The sequence below is a fragment of the Neolamprologus brichardi genome, chromosome 15 (genome assembly GCF_056152115.1).
Source record: "Neolamprologus brichardi isolate AB-2024 chromosome 15, ASM5615211v1, whole genome shotgun sequence".
NCBI classification, from domain to species: Eukaryota; Metazoa; Chordata; class Actinopteri; order Cichliformes; family Cichlidae; genus Neolamprologus; species Neolamprologus brichardi.
Genome location: NC_142118.1, coordinates 37,705,018 through 37,728,017, shown reverse-complemented (window position 1 = coordinate 37,728,017; position 23,000 = coordinate 37,705,018). Strand labels below are relative to the sequence as shown.

Genomic DNA, 23,000 nt, shown 5'->3' with positions numbered 1-23,000 from the left:
GAATGCATCTGATTACAGAATAATCCCACTATTCACGAAACTGTGCCCCTATATATATATATATATATATATATATATATATATATATATATATATATATATATATATATATATCACTAACATTGTGTATTATAATAAGTGTAAAAAATAAAATAAATACTTGCTGTTGGAGCAGATAAAACGCTTTACAGCGAGGGGCCAATCACAATAAGCCATGTTTGGTTGCTAGACAACGAGTGGGCCAATTAGCGCTATGCTTGGAGTGCTTGCGGTGGCGTACGCTGTCATTAGGAACGACGGGGCTTAAGGAGACGGTCCGGTGCGAGCTGCATTGGAGAGATACGTGTCAGATTGTATCGTAAGGTAAGTAAGTTTTGTTTCCTCGTGATGTAAACATTTAAAACGCCAACTGTCGAGGCTACCTAACTTGTTCGTCCGGCTGTGGTAGCCCTCCGGCTTCTGTTTTCACTGTTCTGCGGTGGTAGCGCTCCGTGGACAACGTTAGTTTAGCGCTGACGGCTGGTGAGAAACCCGAATAACATTTGCTTTATTATGCTTTATTTATTTATTTAATTTCATCGGCAAACCTTAACGTTAGCTAAAATAATGCGTAACTGGACACTTTACTTACCTGGGATTTTTGAGTTTCCAATAATTAGGAACACCAACTGCGCAGTTATGGTGTAATAAATCCTTCATTCAAACGGCCAAAAATCTTCATTTCCAATTTAAATAATTTTAGAGATGTTTTTAATATAGCTGCCAATTTTATAAAGGGACGTAGCTGAACTTTTAATTATATTATATTATATTATATTATATTATATTATATTATATTATACTATTATATGAAGGAAAGATTTACTACAGAGAGCTTTAGCTTCCACCCGGTAAACATAAACAGTGCGGCTTAGTTTAGTTTCTGCTGTGATCCCATCAAGTTCTCCGGTCTAAAATTTCAGTGACTATTTTATATTATTTCACCATTACACTGTAAACACATTCTGTCAGGACTCAATTTGTGAATGGTGACTTAATGAGCTAAAGGTTAGTACTTGTTGAGTCTATATAAGCCGGGCCCATGCTCGTCAGGCTTTGTGGCTGAAGGCTTGCCATCTGTTTCTGCAGACTGATTAAGTATCACTGAAACCAAAGGTAGGTCCCCTAAAAGTCACACTTCTCATAACAGATGGTGATAAGAGGGAAAAATGTCTGCGTAAGATGAATATTTTTAGGTCTCACTCTGGTACAGTAGCTCATGTCTTGTGAAGCGCTGTAAAAGGATGTTGTATGTTTGAAGTAGTGTCAGTGCACACTGTTTATTTTGTTAGAAGGAAATACTTTCCTCACATAATTTTTTTCATTCATGTTTTTGAACGTGAGTGCCTGCAGACAAACAAGCATGTTGTCTGTCTGGGATTAGTCTAATCAGCTGATAAGCACATTGAGATGAGATGATCTCTTGTGTCCCAAACTGTAACCTGTTAGATACTAGATAACAAAAGCTACATCGGTAGATTTGAAGCTAAACTTTTAAAATAAACACACTGTGGGGTAACTGCGAGTGCGCTGGATGTTTTCTGTGTAGCTTGTTGCCACTGATTAGTGAATAAATCACTTATCCTCAGACCGTGCTCTCTAGCTTCATGCCTCCATCTCTCACCACTGCCTCCCAAATCCTTGTAATCCAGACGAGTTGAATCGCTGCTGTTAATCTGATCGTCTATTTCAGGAGCAGGCTGCGTAGGTGGAAAACTTTGCCTGTCCTGCAAATGCAGTAGATGATCCAGAGACAAAGCCTGAGGTCTGCACTGCAAACATGCCAGAGTCCTCCCTGGGTGAGTTTTGACGTCTTTAAAGGCCACTGAATATATATCAGTGCAGTGTTGTACCTTCAGTTCTGAATGCCGACCTCAGCTTTGCAGTAAAGAACACTTAATTGATAAATACGATTGATAAAAGCCATTTTTAGTGACACCTAATAAATGTATTGTTAGACACTGAATCAGCGCAGAGTAATGTCCAATACTTAACAGGCTTCTTTCTTTCTCCACAAGTCAAGGACGGTCGCAGCAGCTCTGTTGAATATGGAGCATCCCCCTTGAGACAGTTTAGCCAATCATCACTGCTGCTGCACAGAAACTCCTACATGCTCAGTACCTTCTGCACAGAGCACAATGTGCAACAATGTCTGTCACACATCAATCAGGTTGGTAGCCTTGCACATTACCACAGCTGTCACTGATGTTAGGTACTCTATTGAAACTCGTACATGACTGCAGTCTCCTGCGTTTGTCTTGTACTTTTTTTTCTCTGCTAAAACAAATTAGCCTTTAAAGAAAATCTTTATTTGAATGATTTTTTTCAGGGACACAAGACAGAGAGAATTTGTGTCAGTCCTCCTTCACACTTTTCCCTTTGCTCTGCCTTTAAAGGAAATATCTTCTCTTGGCCTCCCACCAGTTTGGACAGAGTCGGGCGACAGCTCAGAGCTGAATATTGTGGCTGTGCTAAATTGCATGTATGACCTGATTCAGCTGCAGCGCCGGGGCCTCAGAGCCCTTGAAAGCATGGAAGTGGAGCAGCTTAAATCTAGCAGCAGTATCGATCACCTGCAGCTCACCATCACTCGTCTGAAGGTACACTAGCTCACCTAAAAAACACAGGTAGCATTATCTGTAGTAAAGCAACGTGCTGTTGGTGAATTGGCATTCGAGTTTTGTTTTTTGTAAAAACAACGTTACATTGTGTTGTGCATCCTTTTGTTAAGCTCTCCAAAACACTTCTGGTCTTTTACTGAGTCCCTGCCCATTGCATTATTTTTTAGGAGCAGCTCGAACTCTCTAAAAGAGAAAACACGGGACTTCTTGAGAGAGAACGGCAGCTGCAGCTGAAAGCAAAAAGTTTGCAGAGCTGTCTGAAGAATGAAAAAGAAGAGGTATTTTTATTAAGTGCTGCCACAGACAGTGTGAGACCAATCTGTGGCTTTCATGGCTGGTATTTGGGTTTCAGGAGAAAGGGTGCCAATTTTATTAGACGTCACAGTTTCTTTTATTCACAATCCCCTAGGTTCAAAAGCTTCAGAACATTATTGCAAGCCGGGCCAGCCAGTACAATCACGAGATGAAAAGGAAGGAAAGAGAATTTAACAAACTGAAGGAACGACTGAATCAGCTGCTGGTTGACAAAAAGGAGAAGAAACAGGGTAAAATCCTCTTTACATCATTCGTTGCATCAATAGTTAATTCAATGTCTTGTGTGTGAGAGGTGAAACTTCTTTCCTTTCGAGTCTCAGAATTTCTTCTTTTCCCACATTTGTTCTCCGGGCTCTTCAGCCATTGATGTATTAAACAACATCGGGAGAGCTGATGGGAAGAGAAGCCTTTGGAAAACTGAAAAGACAGAAGCAAAGTTAGTTCACTTCTTTTATATGTCATTTATATAACATTTAACTGTTAGTGTGAAGATGCTTTTATTTCTTGAGAGTATTGATTGTACGTGTCAAAGTTATAGAGGTTCAGTCTGATACTGCCTTAGTCACATGATCCTAGAGACTGGGGAAAATGCATATTCTCCAACTAATTCTTGAATAGTTACAATTCTTTTTTATTTACTGGTTGCAGTGTTGAGGCACAACCTTTACTCCGAATGCCAAAATTCTCAGTTTCCAGTTTGTGTTGCACCTTCCACAGTTTGACTAGCACTCGGTGAGTGTTTGCAGACAGCATGACAGCTACAGTAACCGCGGCTATCTGCTAGTGACCAAATTAATCACAAGGTGGTCTTTGGTGCATCACTGCATACCTCTTTGTGATTATGTTCACCAGCAACCTCCAATAACCACTCGCCTAGAGACACTGGCGTCTAGATCTGTGTGACTAAGATGACTGGAGAGTGGAAAGTTGGCATTAGAGAAATGACCCCTCTGCTCAATCTTCTTTGTTGCTTGCATAAAATGTTAGTAAGGGTGGCCAATGGCACTCTGAGAACCCCAGATACATAGGTGAAGCTTTTCTGGATCAGAGAAACTCCTCTATGTTAGTCTCTATACTTTGGAGCCTCAAACAAGAAGCAGATTAGTGCCTTTGTCAGTTTTCTAGGTCACTCTAATGAACATTTTTGGCAGCATGAACCTCAAACATGGCTGGCACTAATCTTGGATGTTTCCTCTTAAATTGAGCGCAACTGTCTAACTGATAAGAGACCTGTGTTTCTCTTCATAAGGCACGAAGGGGAAATGTATAAGACTCTGCTGAGCGACTATGACGCTCGCCAGAGAGAGCTCGTGCTGGAAAATGCAGAGCTGAGGAAAGTGTTGCAGCAGATAAAAAAAGACATGGTGTCCATTCTCAGTTCAAGAAAACCAGCTGTGAAAAGCGACAAACCTGAGCACAGTGGCGTACAGGTAGTGTAAAATGTTCCGTCACATTTTAAAGCTGCCGATGACATTTCCTCGCAATTTTAAACAATCAGCCTCCTTCTTTGTTTCACTTAGTCGTTCAAAAATGTTTGTTAGATGTGCTACCAGCAGACTGGAAAATGTTTGATTGATTTATTCACTCCAGGCCACATCGGAGGAGGAAGAGGAAGAGGTGTTCGATTCCAGTAAGGAAAGTGTGGAGCTTTATTGCTTTCATGCTCGGGAGAAACTGACCAACAGTATTCGCCTCCAGTGGAGAAGACTTAAGAGCCACGTGGAGAGACTGGACAGCCAAGGTAAAATACTGTGACATCAACGATTCATCACTAATTCAAATAATAGTTTAAATTATTAACTGAAGCCTCTGCTGTGATTGCTCAAAGAATTAAAAGTCAGTATTCACACATGGACCTGTTATGTTATGAGCTGATTGGAAGCAAAAGATAATGAATGGTTTATTTTATATACAGCGGCTCTGTCACTTTGTGTTTGGTGTTTACTTATTGTTAATTCAGTATTTATAAGACACGTTTAAATCTGATGAATTATTTGGGCTTTTTGCTTAGCATCCTTGGTTCAGATGGTGGAAAACAAAAACACTGATGCTGTTCCACAAGAGACTCAGGAGGAAGAGATGGACAGACTGAAGCTGGAGATCCAGCAGTGCAAAGACTTTATTCAAACACAGCAGCAGCTCCTGCAGGTACGGGTGAATCAGCCCTGAGGTTGTGTGGATTTAAAAGTGTAGAGAGAAAGTGTTTTTAATATTTATCGGTGTTGAGTGAAAGGTAATATACATTTACCAAAAACAGGATCAGAGATGTCTGCTACTTCTCACGTTACTCTGGAATGAACACCCGACTTACTGTTGTTCGTGTTTTGTTTTATAAATAATCAATAAATTGTTGATTAATCCATCCACGTTCCTTTCTTTCCTATAGCATCAGGTAAGCTCTGCATGTGATGAGGAAACCGCATCCCTGCTAAGCAATTGCTACATGCTTCAAGAGAAGGAGCGCCTCGGGGAGGAGTGGAAGACTCTGGAGGAGCAGAGGAAGATCTTTGAGAGGGAGAGGAAGAACTTTACAGAGGCAGCCATCAGACTGAGCCACGAGGTGATTAAAACAAATATTAGTTTACAATATTGTGCAAAGTTGTGTGCATATGACAGGTTACTGACTTCAGTGTTTGAACTGTTTTTAAAACCTTTTTCTTGGTTCATTTTGCAGAGGAAGGCCTTTGAAGAGGATCGAGCAACATGGCTCAAACACCAGTTTTTAAACTTGAGTCCGTTTGCAGACTCAAAGAAAACCCCATTGTTAAAATCTAAAAGTGCCTTTTTGATATGTGAGTCTCTCACTTTTCTATCAATTTCCCTAAAATGAAGAGCAGCAGTTGCTTTAGATGGTTTGAAAATGTTACATATTAACAGGAGTTGAAAAAAGGAAAATATATCCATATAGACTTATGACTAAGTTTCTTTTTAAGTGATGAGTAATTTCCATCAATTCCAGCAGTCATTAAATCTGCCTCTTTTTTTCCCAGCAGCTGAAACAGAGGCGGCTGCGTCAGCGGCTCCAGAAAAGCTCATCAAATGTCATCCAGACACAGCCTCCCCCACACCCAGGTGTGTCGCGCTCGCATCGGCTTCCACCACCGACCTGTATCGCACGCTTTGCTTTATCCCAGAAAACAGGTGCGGTTGCTTTATGTGCACCACAGTTTCTGAATTAGTAATAAGCATGGCGTAATGTACCTGCATGAACTTAATTTGAAGTTTTCCCCTCGATGTGATTGCAGCTCAGTGCAACCAAAGACAAACGGGGAACATGTGGAGGAATCGGGCATGTTTTGTGCAGATGTTTTCGTCCAGCACCAACAGTACAGCGAGGACCACACACTCTCACAGGAGAAGAACAGCTCCATCTGAAGCCAAAAACTCCCATCACTTGAATCAGACGTGTCATTAATGTCCAGTGTTTATGTCTCACAAATGCGTCTGATGGGTGGATGCCAAAGGCCCACAGATGGACTGTAAACGATTAAACAGCTTAAGAAGGAAAGAGTGTTAAGAGTGACGTTCTGGTTTGCTGGATCTGTATTAATGTGCTGCATATAGTATGTAGTTAGTTTATTTATGCTACTGTAAATCATGAATTGGCATACCTGACATTTAGATGCTGCTGATGCAATATGTGACTGGGTAAATCAAATCAAGTATGGCGGCTCTCTGTTTACAACACTGAGAATGTGACTGAGTGACGGCTGCATTTTTCCAGTAAATGTTGCTGTTAGGTTTATAACAGGTAGTATATCTGCTGCTTTGAATAGGAAGAATGTAACATCTTGCACAATTTACATATTATATAGAAGATAGTGACTTTAGACCACTGTGACGTTAACATGATTTGTCATGAACTTTTCTTTTAGGAGCTTTGTGTTGACAGGCGGCCGTTATTTACCTCTCAAATGTTAAATGACATGTTCACGTTCACGCTCATTATAGTTTTGACTTCTATCGGGGAAGTAATCACTGATTTTTTTTTATCATCACTGCCTCTCCTGGTTCCCATTCCTCTGTGGTGGATTGAGACTGGAAAACAAAATGCACTATAAAAAGAATACCATGGCACCAATAATTACAGCGATTCAATGGGTGTGTTTATTAAGAGGTAAAATAAAATACTTTATCTATATGAATAGAATACACTTGGTTTTGTCTACTAAACACGGCATCATTCATTAATGTGTGTTTCAATGTTCTTCCTTTGCACAAAATGAGTGTATACAAAACTTCTGTTGACTTTAGGACATCACTGTGTGTGCGTTTCTGAATCACTAGTTCATTCGAAGTCAACAGTAGAGGTGGACGGATTGATCCAAATATATTTGGGTATGGGTATCAGATCAATACTTTGTTTCTATCCTCTTAAGTTTAATTTCATTCATAGCCTAAAGCACATTTAAACAACAGAAGTTGACCCAAAGCTGTTTGGAAACAGGCATATTTACATTCCATGTCCAAAAAAATCTTTCAAATTACACAAAAAGCTGAAAGGTGTGTTTTAGTGGTTTAAGTAATTATTGTGTAAAGTAAAAATCACAGTATTAGTCTTTAAAAGGCGTTCAGAATTTGCAAAATGATTATGATGTATCTAATAAATGATAACGCACTGCTCTTCTCTACATAAGCTGCCTTTATAGTTAATAGTCCCACTATCAGTGTTTGGATCGATACCAAAATTTGGAGAATTACACAGCACTTGTCATCTGGCATGTGCGAATTAATTGCAGTCACCACTCTGTATAAGGGAAGCATTTATGTGGATGATATCACAGAAAGCAGGGAAGTGGATGGAGAATATGGATCACTTATTTAAGCCAGAAGGAAAACTGGCAATTACTGAATTTATATGGGTGCGTTCAGCTTCACACTTTATTTCACAGATGATCTCATTTCTATTGTCTCTGTGTTACAATAAATGTAATAAACAGTCTTATTCGGTACAGATTGAGACTGACAGTGCTGTTGTTAAGCACACTGAGCTGTGCAGGTGCAGGCGAGGTGACTCTCTGTAGTTTCCATCAGGTCCACGCTCTTATACATGCTGGAGGGGCTGGAACCTGCGGACGTGAAGGGAGCAAAAATAATGAGAAACTCAGTGTTTTTCTCTACGATGTTGCATCTTTAATCTTTGTAGACTCACCAGCTGGAAGGCAGTGGAAGCCAACAGTGACGTTGGTGGTGCGCACAGGGAAGCACCCAGGCATGCAGCGCAGTACAGGGTCGACAGAGTAGCACTCGGAGTTCTGAGCTTGCATGTTTCCCTGCTTCTCCAGCTGCACCGATTCATGCCTCATACGGCACTCTGTAACAGCAGGGATTTTAGGGTTCCTGATAGATGAAGACTTGCCATGATTACATCAGATATCTTTGTCTTACCAGCGGCGTCTCTGCAGCTCTCAGCTGGCAGAATCCAAGAATGAGCAAAGCTCGCTGCTGTCGTGGCTATCCATCCAGTGGGTGTGCGATACTCCTGCATGGTCTCCCCGTCAGCCTTTCCGCAGAGCCCACAAGTCTTCCCCTTCATCCAGTCCACAACTTTAATCTGCGTCGTAAGATCACGTGATTAAAAACAATGCGCATTTTATATTTTTTATTGTTTTTCTCATATTTTAGTTACTGTATTGAAGTCTGGGGGAATACATATGAGAATACTATAAAACCTCTAAACTTATTACAGAAGAAAGTGATACGAATGATTCATAATGTTAAATATAGAGAACATACAAATAAATTATTTATAAAATCGAAATGATTAAAATTAGGAGATTTAGTGAAATTACGGACACTATTAATTATGTTTAAGGCTAAAAATAATATTTTGCCCTTTAAGTTACAAAGAGTATTTTTATTGTGTTCAGGGGGAGAAGATAGCAGAAGGAAATTTTATTTTAAGCATCAGTTAGCTAGGACTACACAAAGATTAATGAGTCCAACAGTTAGAGGTATACGACTGTGGAACTCACTTCAGTATAATTTAAAGAATTGTATAAATTTACATTGTTTTAAAAAGTGTTACATGCTTAAAATGATAACTCAATATGAAGAATGTGAATGAAATTGGAGTTCATTGAAAAAGGATCCATTATAATTTTTTGTTTTATTTATTTTAATTTAAATTTTTCTCCTTGTTACTATGTGGAGCGGTATATTCTGATTGTAAATGTGTTGTTTGGTTTGGGTTAGGACCGGAGATAAATGTTAATGTTAGTTTGTTCCCTGATTTTTGGTGCCCACTTGTAATATAAATTGGATTGTAGATAGGGGGCGGGGTTTAATAAGAATATTTTCTTCTTCCTGCTCCTTTTCACACATGGTTGTAGTGCTTTTGATAGAAAGTGTGGTTGGTTTGTTTGATTTTTTGTACCAAGTGTGAAATAAATAAAAAAATTAATGAAATGAAATGAATCAGACGTCAGTTTTAACTGAATTTCCATCTCTCTTGGTCTTTTTCGTTTTTCCTTTTAAGCTCATAACCAGAGTTATCAGTTTTGCTTTTACCTTCCATGACTTCTTGTCAAAGTAGACTTCATGAAGACCATAGCTAGCTGCATACACAGAGATGCCTTCGCCACTTTGTTTGATCTGGATGTCAGCTGTAAGACAAACAGGTTCCATGATTACTCTCGTTTTTTCAACACAAAGATCTGTTTGCAAAATCCGATTCAAAGGTTTTAGACTGCATAGAAACCTCGGGGATAATGATACGGCAGGTGGCTCGTGGGTATTTCCAGCCCGTTCACATCCACAGTCACACTGGTTCTCCTCTGATAGAGGTCAATGTCTCTGCACGAGAAGAAATAAAAAGACTCAGTTTTGTCAAAAAACAGAGTTTCTTTCGCGTATTTAATGAAATCTTACATGTGAGCAATCTTCACACTGATCTGCTTCTGTCCAGTGCGATCCTTCCTCAGCAGAACGATGAATTTCAGCTCGTCTGTGCCATCCTGCGCCAGAACCTGATAGCAGTTTGAGGGCATCTCGTTCTTTAATTTCTTGTTGTTGAATGTGGTCAGTGTATTGCCGGTGAAGCTACATTCAGCTGAGGAGGGGAAAAAACGTACATTTTTTAATTAAATGATGTCAGAAAAGGACACAGCCTGTCCACCTTTAAATGACAGGCACGAGCCATTACCTGCGCCAGCCGCAGCTAACAAGTGCTTGACCTTTCCAGAGACGTCACTGAAGGAAGTAAGATCTTTGATCTCGTTACTTGGCAGAGTGATGGGAAGATGCAAAGCCCGCTTATGAACAGTGCTCTGTAAACAGAATAATTATTGTGAGAAAAATCAAAGCATGTGATTTTGAAACAACAACTTTGCTGTTCGTACTCTCGGTGTTTTCCAAATCAGGTCGATGATCGTGTCAGATATTACAGCCACAGTAAGCGAGAGCTGCTTGTCGCTGTTTTTGTCCTTTTCCTGAATCAAGCCGGCTGTCACGTGAGCACAAATGTACTTATACATCCTGCAAAAGAATTTACAAATATCAGATGGTTTCATATTGTCTGTATGACATGCGTGACAGAGTCTGTGAAGTTTCATACGTCTTTGCACGATGCTGGAGATCAGACGGTAACCGATTCCAGTCCACCTTCAACCGAGCTGCAGGGTTTCGACCGACAAGACCAGTTTCCGCTGTAATCGCGGTGTCATATTGGTTGCATTCTGCTCCCCAGTTCATTTTAGCCTAGAAAGAACAAATCGAAACGACAAATGGCAGAAAGGTTTAGGTGCGTTTTTTTCGTGCTATGCTTAGTTCAACATCCAAAAATAAGCCAGACAGTGTCTCACTTTGACTTTGTGCATGCTCAACACGGCTCCATCAGCACAGAGCCTCCAGTTGTTATCAGGAACAATGTCATCTAGAATGATTTGAAGTCTGCTGGTGGTTTTGTCCATGTAAGCAATGAACTGGTATCCCTGCTTCTTGTCAGCTTTAACAGCACGGAAGATCACGCCAAACATGGCAGCTTGACTGTCAAGGAACCGCTTCTGTGGGGACAATTATTCATGTGAGTACATCCATGAAATCCCTCACCGGGAAGAAGATTTGACGGGATTTGACCTTATGTTGGATAGCGTCCAAGCTTGAGCCACTTCTTCTGCTTTTGAAAACCTCGGACGATGTGGCTTTAGAGGTGTGATGCTACAAGAATGCCATATAGTGCCATGCGAAAGACATGACACAAGTTACCACCTGTGCAAACTGTACAATGTGCAGTATTGTCATACTTTCAAACATGGTGTAAATGGGTTCTCACTGGAGTCTTGTGGTCCTTGCGGTTTTTCTTGTGTTTCTCTTTGTGCTTCTCTTTGTGATTTTCTTTGTGCTTCTCTTTGTGATTCTCCTTCGATGTGTGGCGATGACTCGCAGGTTGCTATGAAGAAACATTTTGTCAGCAACCACAGTGGCCATATTTCCTTCTGCTGTCACAAATACTCAGATAACTATGAGATTTCAAATCAATTAAAACTATAGATAGAAAACAGAATATTAATAAAATGCTGACTTATACAGTATAAATATTCAAACAGTAGTAGTGACAGCTCAAGCGTCTCTTTGTCTGAATATAATACACAGTGTTGGGGAGTAACGGAATACATGTACCGCCGTTACGTATTTAAAATACAAAATATGAGTAACTGTATTCCGTTACAGTTACCGTTTAAAAAGGTGGTATTTAGAATACAGTTACTTTGTTGAAATAAATGGATTACACGGCGGTACTTCTCTGTTTCATATTGTGGCGGGTCAGGACTGTTTGGGTTTTGTTTGACAGCTACGTTCTGTTGTTCCAGGCGGCAGCGTTACGGTTGCCATGGTTACAGGGTGACGCTCTCTCTCTGCGTGTTTCCTGGGTGAGAGAGGCCTTTTTGTTGTTGTTGTGCTAAGCTAACAGGCAGAATGCTACAGGTATAGCTCTAAAGAATGTAGCATCATAGGCAGTGTAGTCCGTGCTGCAGGGAGAATGGACTGCCATACCCGTTATGTGTCTGTGAGCGAGGGAGGGAGAAAAAGGAAAAGTACGAGCTGTCATCGAGCAAAAACGGGAGCTGGAAGCATGTAAATATAATAATAACCACTGCAGCCAAGAAGAGAGCCTGACGAGCCCAGTTGTAAGTAAGCTATTAAGACTCGACTGTACACCGTGTTCGTGTTTTCCTCTGAAACAATAAGTTCAGTTGGAGCAGCCTTTCAACGCCTCTCTCTGTCTCTGCTAGCAAAGTTGACCCAGACAACAAAGTAAAGCTAGTTTTCAGCTACGAGCCGACACAGAACCCACCGTATTAGCCAGAGGTCCCTTTACTACGGTTCGGAGCCGCGGACCTTCAGTAACAGTAATAAATCACAGCAATAGTACATTCATGTAGTTGTAAACAGCATGATAATATATTAAGTAATCCAAAGTATTCAGAATACGTTACTCTCATTGAGTAACGTAACGAAATACGTTACAGAATACATTTTGGGACATGTAATCTGTAATCTGTAATGGAATACATTTTAAAAGTAACCTTCCCAACACTGATAATACAACATGTTTACCTTTCCGTGGTGCACGCTGTAGTGAGAAGAGCTTGAACTAAGACTGAAGAGCGACGCAAAGCTCGATGCAATGCTGGACTTGGAAGCACTGACAGAGGTGGAGAAGCTGAAGCTGCTTCTTTTGCTTGTGCTGCTGCTGCTTCTTATGCTGCTGCTACTACTACTACTACTACTGATACTGCTGCTTCTACTACTACTACTACTACTGCTGCTGCTGCTGCTACTGCTGCTGCTGCTGCTGCTGCTACTACTTGTGCTTCTGCTGCTGCTACTACTACTACTACTACTGATACTGCTGCTTCTACTACTACTACTACTCCTGCTACTACTTCTACTACTACTACTGCTGCTGCTGCTGCTGTAACGTCTTTTCAGCAACTGGACTTGTTGAGCAGTTGCATCAATGGTCTTCCTGCCAGAATAGGATGAAGTGGAGTTAGAGGAAGAGGATCTGACAGGAAGGCGAGAGCTGGAACTGGAGGACGAAGAGGAGGAGGACATGGTGCTATTCTTCTGGGTAGAGGCCAGGATTTTGTGGAGCTTCATTAAGACTGGTGTTTCCTCGGGGATTTCTTCTTCTCTAAGGGTGATGTGTTTGATGATCTTCTGTGCAGCCTTACTTCCAAGTTGAACCTCTAATTCCAGTCTCTCAGCAGCTTCACCTTCGACTGAAAGCATCATCAGTTAATGCGGTTAGCAGCTAATTTCTGCACTGTGTCACTAGAAAAAGCACTTTTCTAAGTTCTTACTTGGTATGACAGAAAAAACAGCAGAGTGCTTTCCAGCCAGTTTATACACTGCAGCATCCCCCATGTGAGCCGTGGCAATCTTGAGACAGGCCTTGAGTCCAGCGTTAACAGTCTGAGCGCAGTACTTCTTCTTACTCTTCACCAATTTATATTTGATGTGCATGCCAGCTGTCTGACGTTGAGAAATGAACTCTGCAGATCTTGACTATGAGGAGAAAGTATGTAAATTACATAAAAAAGACACAATATTTTTTTATATATCTAAAACGGTTTAAAATTCACCTCATCAGTAGCATCAGAAGAAGTGTTATTCGATATAAGAATCTGTCTTGGGTTGGCAGGGATCACAGGAGTGATACTTTCTCCCGAAACAGGATTTCTTACCACAGCAAAAGTCTCAACCCTGTTAAAGAGAAGCAAGGATGAACCGTAATCATCGGTGCAAAGGTAAAAGCCTCTCAGAAGCGATGTTTAGGAATATGCAATAAATTAAAGATGTCATGGCTTACTCCACAGCTGTGATGTTTTCAGGCACTGAAACAGGAAGAGCTGTGAAGTTTAAGTAGCCCTCATGGATGTTAAATGTGACCTCAGTTTTGGCAGGAGCAATGGAGTAGAGTTCGGCTCTTGATACCATGACAGCCTGGAGTATGGCAGTGTTTACCCCGAACACAGCAAATGTGTTCACAGCCACACTAGAAGAGGACAGTTGAACATGATATTACATTTGTTGGTAACACGTTATAATACAGCCGGCGCCCAAGACGGTAATTCCCCCAGAAATAAGTGGAATTTCCTTATATTATACCTGAAATTACAATATAATTATATTTACCAACAAATACCCAGAGGTAGACACAGTTGCATAAGGGTAATAATTTAAGTTTTTTACAAGAAAATAATAATTACACTGTTAGTAATTTTACATTATGCACACGTACCTTTAATCTGCATGTAACTTCAGGTATTTTAGAGGAATGGAGACATAAATTATGCAAATTATAATTTGAGTAATTTTAAATAGACATAAATACCTGCATCACTCAGGTCGCTTACACACAGACTCTATTCAGACCTTTTCTTTGCACTACTTCCAACCTGTTTGCAACTATTTTGTTCTCTAACGTGCGCCTTTCCCTTATTTTTGTATATATCCCTCTTGATTGTAGATATTCCTGCTGTACACTATTTATATTTTATTTTGGCACAAATAGTGTGGAGCATCTGCAATTTTGTTGTACATGTACAATGACAATAAATGGCTCTTCTATTCTATTCTATTCTAATATCTTTAAATATTGCTTAAGAAAATTCAAGTAGTGCGTATCTTTGAGTATTTTACAGGAAAAGAGACACAAATTGTACCTTTTTTTTAAATTTTAAGAAAACAAGGAAAAAATTCATGGATAAGTAACTTTAAGTAGTATGCAAGTAATTATAAGTATTGTGTTTTCAGGAAAAGACAAATTGTACTGTAAGCAATTTAAACAGTACAGTACAATAATAGTGAGTAAGCAGTGTGTAACTTTGGTTATTTTGCAAGAAAAGAGACACAAATTACACTGTAAGTTGTTTTAAATAGTACATGAAGAGTTTTGAGTCATGCATAAGTAATTTTAAGTAGTGCGTAACTTCAGGTATTTTACAGGAACTGAGGCACAAACACAAAATTAAGCCATTTTCAGTGGGGACTTTCCCCATCTCACACTGCAGGTACCTGCTGTATTTTAGGTTCTCCAACCATCAAGTAGCTTAACTTTCATTCATTATGCTGGTGTGAACCATCCAGGTAAAATAATTTCAGGTAAAATTCTTGGAAATTCCCACTTGATTCCAGGGGAATTAAACCCTTAGTTATGTGGTGTATTATAAAGTATTAGCCATTTACTATTGTAGCGACAGCTATTGCCCCACCTTGGCGTGACCTTGGTACTAATGTATACGTCTGCCTTGAGAAGGTGTCTGAGATAAAAGTCTTCTGGCAGAGCTGGAGTTGTCGTGACTTTCACTAAGAAAACAGAACAGAAAGTTACTTTTCTGCACATTGTTATGATATTTCCATATTAATTTATTAAAAGAAAGTTTGCAACTTCTTCTTTCTTTGAAAAAAGTTTAAAAAAATGCTCAAAACTTTTAAAGAAGTTTTGGTGTTGATGGAAATATTAGGTCGTTAAGTAATATTAGGTGTTTTAGTTGATTTTTAGCATTTACTCACTTTGACCACGAACAGCAGCCACTGCAGCAGTGTACAGACCGAGCTCCATGGGAAAACCAGCTATAGTAGGCATGATACGTCTCACCTCATTAGCCAGCAGAGGCTTAACAAAGCTCCAAGTAGGACCAGACTGCAGAGCCTTGAAAACTTCTCTACCAAACGTGTCAGCATCGTTATTGCCAAAGATGAGCTGCAGGGGAAGAATATTTTATAAATATTGCGTCTTGCAAAATCGTGATTAAACTAATCTTTAGGTTGATGGGCTGTTTGTTTAAATCGTACATTAAAGGTGTTGTCAAACCAGTTTTTGTCAAAGTCAACAAAGGCGACTTCTTGTCCAAAAAACTTGACGTAGATGGAAGTCAGGGGTTTGCTGTTGGGTGCAGACTTCAAGTGAGAGAGCTGTAGAGAGAGAGATGCAGTCCAACTGATCACTAGTCTTCTGTTTCATTTTGCAGATAAGACGTCCCTGTCATTCTTGTAACTTTATGGTGTTGCTTACAGCCTTGATGACATGTTTCATCCTGGTGACCCTGTCAGCACTATCAAAAACTGCTGGGTTTTTCAGAAAAGCCTCCTGTAGTCCCCCAGTTCTTACTCCCACCTAGAAAAAAAAGACAAGTAACTTTCAGGTTAGTTATTAAATATCTGGACTGATTTCGGTTTCCTTTACCTCCAGAATGTCAGCAGCAGCTCCAGCGAAGAAAGCCTTGATCCTAGTCGTAATAGATTTGGGCATGATGGTGGCAGCATCATTGATGTAGTAAGCAGTCGCGGCAGCACCAAGCATAAAGGGACCTAACAGAGAGTTTAATGAGATGCAGTTAAACATTATTAAATCGGAAATAAAGATCCGGGTTAGTTAAACCGGGCACGGCGATTCTCACTGTTATAGACGTCGACGTGGATGGCTTTGCTGAAACGTGAGCTCAGTTTGTCCAGGTTTGGGCCCAACATTCTCAGGGCAGCTTTGCATGCTGCAGCACTGCAGGGATAACATGAAAGAGCTCACTGCAGGATGGATCAAATCACAGAGATTTATTGTGACGAAGGATTAGAAAGCACTCTTACACTGAGGCATAAATGACGCTGGTGCTCCTAGTCAGGGACTTCATGTGGGAATAGGTGAAGCTTGCTACTTGCAAATTTGTATCTGTCTTCACAATATGAACAACAGCTGACACCAAACTCATTGAAGGTTTTGTCTCAAAGAGCACCATGCACGCAAGCATGCGGATCTCTGAATGAAGAGTCTTGTCCCCGTAGAGCTGAAAGGCTAAATACTGGACCTAATGTATAAGAGAGCGCAGACTTAGTGTGGAGCTTTGTGCAAAAACCAGAATGATCAGGAAATCTCTGCGTTGATAATTCACCGTTTTAGGCTCCTTTTTGGCGATGTTCCTCAAGGCCATCATGGCGTCAGCATGAACTCTCACTGGCAGTGATGAACCTAATTTACTATGTAGGGGCAGCATCTTTGTAATTGTCTTGAGGCTAGAAGGATGCGCAGCATTTCCCAAAGCCTTCACGAACAGGATGATGTCGTCTGTGTTTCCATCTTTCAGAGCCTGTGCAAGAAGGTCTTGAATGGGCTGCAAGAGCAAATAAGGAAGTAAATCACCCGTTCTCTCATTCTTAAATGTGTACGTGACTCTACAGCAGCATGTAAGGTCAATGTTTTATTACCTGTATGAGCTCAGCAGAACAGGAAGTCCTCTCATAGCAGTGTTTATAAATCATGGTACCGTAGCCAAGGAATACAATCTGGCGCAGAACTGGGTTTCTCGCGATGTTGCTTTCCTTTGTTAGGCTCTAAAACATTAAACATGTCAGAGTTCATTCAAAAACTTCCCGTCTTACTCTGGACAAAATAACTTGACTTCACTAGATATGTTGAGATTTACCGACCTCGATGACCTCAATGGCCTCGGTGGTTGCTGTCACCATGTGAAACGAAGTAATCAAAGCCTGAACGGCTTCAAACACAGTTATGGTTTCTGCTAGGTATTTCTCTTTGATAAATCTCAGAGCATCAGCATTTCCCACTGCAGGAATAGCGTCCATGATCCATTTTCTGAAACAATAAAAAGGAAATTTGCAAAATTGTGCAAATATCTTTACATGATATTTTAACTCTTTAAGACCTACCATAGAACCAAGTCCACCAGAGCTTATATTATATGTTTACATGCTGTGGAGCCATTTTTGGGAGCATTTCAAGTTGCTATACATCAATACAACCATTATAGCCCAGATTTTAATAATATGTCTGCATTAAGTGCATAGTAATTACATAAATTGCAAAAAAGTGCAATAAACTACAAAAAAATTGAAAATCGTTTTTGCTTTTTTAACATATATTTCTAGTTAGAGAAATTTAAGAGGCTTATCCCTCAAAACTGTAAATATAAAAAAGTTGCACAAAATAGTTTCCCACCACAGGAAATTCATTTTGAGTGTCTTCATAGTTTTATTTTTGAAATACACCAATTTTTATGCAGGAAAAACAAAAATAAATATTATACTTCAAATTTGCAAAAAAGCGGCACATGCATCAAAATAAACTATTTCCAGCAGTGCAATATGAGTCCTAAGCATCCCAGAAACGACACAGAAAGTCATAAAGTCAAAGATAACTTTTAAAAACACCAGTATAGGCTCATGAGGCCCTGATGGTAAAAAACTACATATCCGCGAAAATGACGTCACTTCCGGTTTCGGGCAAGTAATGGCGGACGTGCAAAAGTTCGCGAAATGACGTCTATTCCAACTAGAAAGTGTCATGAACAGCTCATCGGATCGGCAAAGCGTGTTTCTGGAATATTATGTTTTTGTTGCTGCAAGTGCTTTTTATGCAGTTTTTGCAAAGCTATATGTGGAAGGAAACTGTGACTTAGGACAAGCTGATGGCATAAGATGTAAGTACAACTCCTCCGGTTTCATATGCAAAAAAAATTATTGCGCTAGCTTACGTGGTTGCAGAGCTACTGGGATTTAAAAATAGTTATGCAAAACAGAGCGTGCTGCTCTGAGCGGCTTTAAAGGGTTAAACATTCAATCAGTGAAATCACCTGTGGGCAGAACTCCCTGAGTGTTTGCTCCAGAGGTTCTCCAGAGTTTCATTGGAGGCTGCACGGAGGAGTTGAACAAACTTCAAAAATTCCAGAGGTGCATCTTCATGAACTCTGCCTACAGCCTGTTTGACCAGGTGATTCAGAGTGTCCTCGAGCTAGTGACACAGGGGTAAACAGGACATCACCGAGCATGGTACAGACTTTTAATTCATGTCTTAGGAATAACCTCTTAATTATGACAATACCTGAGACTCTGTGTCATTGATATTGAGGAGCAGAATGGGTAACTGAAGAAGCTCAGTGGAGAATTGATATGTGAGATTTCCACGGTGTGAATACGGAGCCAGGGGTGGTGGCGTAGTGGGTGCATAAGGGGGTGTTCCAACCTCAAGGAGCATCAAGGATTGCCTTAAATGTGGAAAGAAAAGTTCATTTGTGTTCTTTGAATCAATTTTTATATTCACAGTTGTTATGGACACACTTGGTCTCCATATGGGCAGCTCCATGCTGCTCGCTGAAAGGTGAGAACTGGATCAGCTCATGGACCGATGCCTCCTTGATCTGGATGCCATTATCGAGTGGTTTCATGATGTAACTGTATGATGAAACTCCTTTCAGGTTTTTAGTGTCCTGTAAGAACAAAGCTGTTGCTTGTCATGCATCCCATCACTTTCACAGATGTTTCCCTGATATAAAATGTGTAAAACCTACCCCCTGGCACTTTCCACATTTCTCTGTGTATGCTAACCCCATGTCTTTAGTTATTCTTTCTTGACAGTGGCTCATATCTCTGGTCTTTCTCAGATAGACACGTTCAGCCTCTGTGTCCTCAGTGATGGAGTAAAGTGTCTTGCACACACCCTGAGTTCCAGCCTATAGAGCAGCACACATATTCAGTAGGGAGATTCAACTTCTTGTCACACACAGATTTATAAAGATCTTTCACCAACCTCCTGCAACTCGTAGACATTTAGTGTCTTTTTGATGTTGAGCTGAAAGACATTCAGGATACCTCTGTAGATGTTAAGCACTGTTGTTGAGACGGTTTCAGGGGCGAAGACTTTTCCCACAGCACCGTTGACATACTCAAACTTAATGGGAGTCGTGAGCTCAGCTTGGAGGGATGAAGTCAGCTCAGTTGCTGGGATAAAAGGATCCTCAGGCCAAATTCCACTATACTGCTGGAGCTCAGGTTCCTCAAGCTTTCATATAAGAGTAAGGTTTAATTCAATTAGTATACACGTAAAAGGTAAAATGACTGCAGCTTGTGCAGGATTTTGATCTTTACCTTAATGAAGTATGTGTTCTGGTCGTTAGCATTGATGCTAACTTTGCTGCTGATATTTAGTCCAGCTCTCGCTGAACCTTTCTCTAACAGGCCCGCCAGGAGCAGCGCCTCATACTTGTACACGTAGGTTTTACCAGCTTCAAAAACAGGATCTGGAAGAAGTCAGTGAATGTAATTTATATGACTCATTTGTGAAATTATATGAACTATAAACTCTAAACCAAGCCTACAGTTTATGTTTCACAATGAAAACAGTATTAAACTTACCTTGATGTTGAAGATCACCAGCTGTAAGAAAATAAGAAAGAAATCAGTAATACAGCAAGTAAAATTTGAAACTATTACAACATTGGAAAACATAGTTTGCATTTTGTTTTACAAATTAAAACCAGAGGTAAAAGGAAAGCAGTGCACTGTAAATGTTAAAGGACAAACATTGTGATTATACAAACCGCTAATTCAACCCCAAATCTCTAAGCATGCTTCAAAACTGAGCCAGAGACTCAAAGCACAAAGAGATTTAGAAAAATCTGTTGAAAAAAAAGAAAACACACAAAAAAGAATCTGAATCCATAAACAATGCCAAAACATATGAATGGGCTTGCATATGCTTTTCAGCAGTGTTTATATATGTTATGATTTATATTTACTGTGCAAATTACTGCATGTCGCTCCAAAGACTCTGCTCTGAAATTTCAGTATAATTGTGTACAATAAGACTTCTATTTTAATTCAGATAATGAAGTAGTAAAGATGAGCAACTAAACCAGTGGATATGCAAAGTTTTGCTGGAAATGGAAATTTGAATGTCTTTGAATGTTGTGGTGGAATTTTCTGTTAATAACGTCTGCAACAAGGTCAGCTGTGGTCAAGCCTCTTTATTTACTGCATGCAGGAGAGCAAACGCACATCAAACATCACAGTTCTGCAATCATGAAAGCTTTGTCCTTGAGACGTCACAGGTCTCTTTTATACCCTCACACACAACACCCTGCATCTTTTCAGTTACAACTATTTTTCATCCCACCCGACTGTTGCTGGGCAGGAAAGACTTCCCACTACCTATGCTCCAGGAAGCACCTGGACTGGTCTTCTTGGGAATTTTGTCCTTCTACACCTTAACAGTCAGTAGATACATAGTGAAACATGGTTAAGCATAGCTAAGCAGTTACACCTGGTCATATTGAAACACACACACCCTTCATCTAAGAAACAAAAGGTTATACAAACTCCTACAGTGACTAAACACCTGAATCAAAATGTGAGGATAAACTAGAATTTTCCCCATTACAAAGTCACACTGTACAAAACTTAGCGGTTCTTTGTAAGTAGAGTCTACAGTAGCTGACAAAATGACCCATTTTAAACTGATCTTGATCATTTGAATTGATTTTAGTTATTAAAGTGAGCTAAAATATTTTTTCATTTCTAGTTCTAGGTTTTAGCTCCCTGCTTACAAGAAAAGTTGAACTGCTGGGTCTGTATTAGAGGTGGGAATCACCATACATCCCACGATACGATATTATTGCAATTTTTTAAAATATTTTGCAATATTCAGATTCTGTACATAAAGGTAAACTTTATCAATATTCATTTTCTCTAATATCAAAGTCTCACACTCAGTCTTTCTCTCATTTCAGTTTGATTGTTGACAAACTGAACGGTTTGTATTACAGTCTAGTCCAACTTAACTGAATCAACCATCTGGTACAATTATAGCTATTCTGAACTATGCAGTTTATGAAAACTATGCAGCCCCTTCAGCAACTGAAGAATTTGAAAGTAAATTAAAACAAAATATAATTTTACATTAAATAAAAAAGTTTTAAACTTAATTAAAATAAAACATGTCTTAAATTAAAATAAGTAAACTGTCATGTTTATTGCTGCCAAAAACAAGTTAAACACATTTGGACAGTGAAGGAATGTCAGGATTCTTGCTCAGAAAAAGGATCAACATGCTCTGAAGTCAGAGCACAAAAACCTTTTTGTAACAAAATATTGATTTCTGCTGTCCCTGTATCGATACATTATTAGCAAACAAAATATCACAATACTACACAGTATCAATTTTTTCCCCACCCCTAGTCTGTATATATTAAAATTCACATAAAGTAACAAATATGTAACAAACACGCAGCATGTTTTCTGTTACATATGCCTAAAAATGAAAACTTTTTTTTAAAGAGGGATAAACCCACTACCAATTTATAACAAGTACATAACTATAATTTGTCTTTACCTACATTCAACTCAATTCAAAGGTTATTTACATATCACCAAATCACAACAACAGTTGCTTCAAGGTGCTTTTTATTGTTGGGTAAAGACCCTACATTACACTGACATTACCACTTAACGCATAATCAATAAAACTCCAAATATGAAATCAGCATTATTTTTGAACATATTTATAAAATAGCAAAGTTTTGCACAAACATCATCACTCACCCACAAAGGCCAGAATCAGGGCGAGCACGAGCGCTCTCATTGCTGACAGGGTGGTGCTGGTCTGCAGAGACAGGCAGCCTTTTAAAGGGAAATTTGTGCTGACAAATTGCAGGAAGGTATGATTCAAACCCCTGGACATTTGATCATTGCACTCATATATCAGTGGATGAAAAGTTAGGGTCACCTGCCCTTGTTCTCTTCAAATATGGCAGGCTAAGCCCTGACGTGATGTGTAGAAATTTTCATTGCGTTTCATTCGAAAGTAAAACTGAAAAATAGAATTTTTTCACAACAATCTTTTTTTGTTGCAGTGTATTTGCTGATGGGTTTATCTTTTCATTTTTTCCCTGACATATAACTAGTCTCCCTTTATCCAAAAGACTCATATAAGAATAGCAAAAAGGTTCATTAAAAATAAGGTTTCACTGACATTTTCAGTTGTTTACATACATGTCAAGTGTTTGCTTAAATATTATTTGTCTCATCAAATCAAGCCAGTGCCACTGATTTATTTATTTTTTTAATGTTGTAACATTTGTGGCATCTCTCCATTAAATTATTCAAATGTGGTTTCAAATAAAGTGAGCAAACAGCAATAGTCACGCTGCCCCTTTATCTGAAGGGGGCAGCGTGACTATTGCTGTTTGCTCACTTTATTTGTTGTGGTCAGACTGTGAAGGCTGTGACATT

General features: G+C 39.6%; 2 protein-coding genes across 3 annotated transcripts; one reads left to right on the top strand and one right to left on the bottom strand.

Annotated features, from left to right (window-relative positions):
- The first annotated feature begins 245 nt into the window (after positions 1 to 245).
- On the top strand, positions 246 to 7,337 carry LOC102779742 (afadin- and alpha-actinin-binding protein-like). 2 transcript variants are annotated; one of them, XM_006791937.3, is made up of 14 exons: positions 246 to 363; positions 1,733 to 1,838; positions 2,058 to 2,209; positions 2,436 to 2,639; positions 2,828 to 2,938; positions 3,070 to 3,205; positions 3,336 to 3,411; positions 4,225 to 4,405; positions 4,566 to 4,716; positions 4,987 to 5,123; positions 5,362 to 5,535; positions 5,650 to 5,767; positions 5,969 to 6,116; positions 6,221 to 7,337. In XM_006791937.3, exons 2-14 carry the CDS (start codon positions 1,820 to 1,822, stop codon positions 6,348 to 6,350), a joined length of 1,737 nt encoding a protein of 578 aa, XP_006792000.2. In that variant the 5' UTR covers positions 246 to 363; positions 1,733 to 1,819; the 3' UTR covers positions 6,351 to 7,337. The 2 variants fall into 2 exon arrangements, with proteins under 2 accessions (XP_006792000.2, XP_006791999.2); XM_006791936.3 differs by having other exon boundaries at positions 5,966 to 6,116.
- Positions 7,049 to 22,359, bottom strand: LOC102789502 (vitellogenin-1-like). Its single transcript, XM_087852837.1, has 34 exons — positions 22,311 to 22,359; positions 20,127 to 20,147; positions 19,860 to 20,011; positions 19,522 to 19,773; positions 19,283 to 19,444; positions 19,053 to 19,201; positions 18,817 to 18,979; positions 18,569 to 18,726; positions 17,406 to 17,571; positions 17,184 to 17,309; positions 16,871 to 17,089; positions 16,569 to 16,786; positions 16,385 to 16,482; positions 16,171 to 16,295; positions 16,000 to 16,101; positions 15,780 to 15,899; positions 15,498 to 15,687; positions 15,197 to 15,290; positions 13,792 to 13,977; positions 13,565 to 13,685; positions 13,283 to 13,487; positions 12,534 to 13,201; positions 11,248 to 11,364; positions 11,052 to 11,132; positions 10,778 to 10,978; positions 10,531 to 10,673; positions 10,316 to 10,451; positions 10,120 to 10,243; positions 9,846 to 10,026; positions 9,676 to 9,770; positions 9,486 to 9,580; positions 8,364 to 8,529; positions 8,128 to 8,289; positions 7,049 to 8,044 (listed from the first exon to the last, which is right to left on the bottom strand). The coding sequence occupies exons 1-34, from the start codon at positions 22,348 to 22,350 to the stop codon at positions 7,953 to 7,955; spliced, it is 5,328 nt and encodes a 1,775-aa protein (XP_087708963.1). The 5' UTR covers positions 22,351 to 22,359; the 3' UTR covers positions 7,049 to 7,952.
- Positions 22,360 to 23,000: the final 641 nt, after the last annotated feature.

Bases quoted from the DNA above. Each gene is read 5' to 3' on its own strand.
- LOC102789502 (XM_087852837.1), bottom strand. From the start codon at position 22,350: ATGAGAGCGCTCGTGCTCGCCCTGATTCTGGCCTTTGTGG. The intron at 13,686-13,791 runs GTAAGCCATGAC...TCTCTTTAACAG, and splicing joins GAAAACATCACAGCTGTGGA to GGTTGAGACTTTTGCTGTGG. The intron at 13,488-13,564 runs GTGAATTTTAAA...TTCTCCTCATAG, and splicing joins CTTCTGATGCTACTGATGAG to TCAAGATCTGCAGAGTTCAT.
- LOC102779742 (XM_006791936.3), top strand. The intron at 2,210-2,435 runs GTTGGTAGCCTT...CTGCCTTTAAAG, and splicing joins GTCTGTCACACATCAATCAG to GAAATATCTTCTCTTGGCCT. The intron at 3,206-3,335 runs GTAAAATCCTCT...CGGGCTCTTCAG, and splicing joins CAAAAAGGAGAAGAAACAGG to CCATTGATGTATTAAACAAC.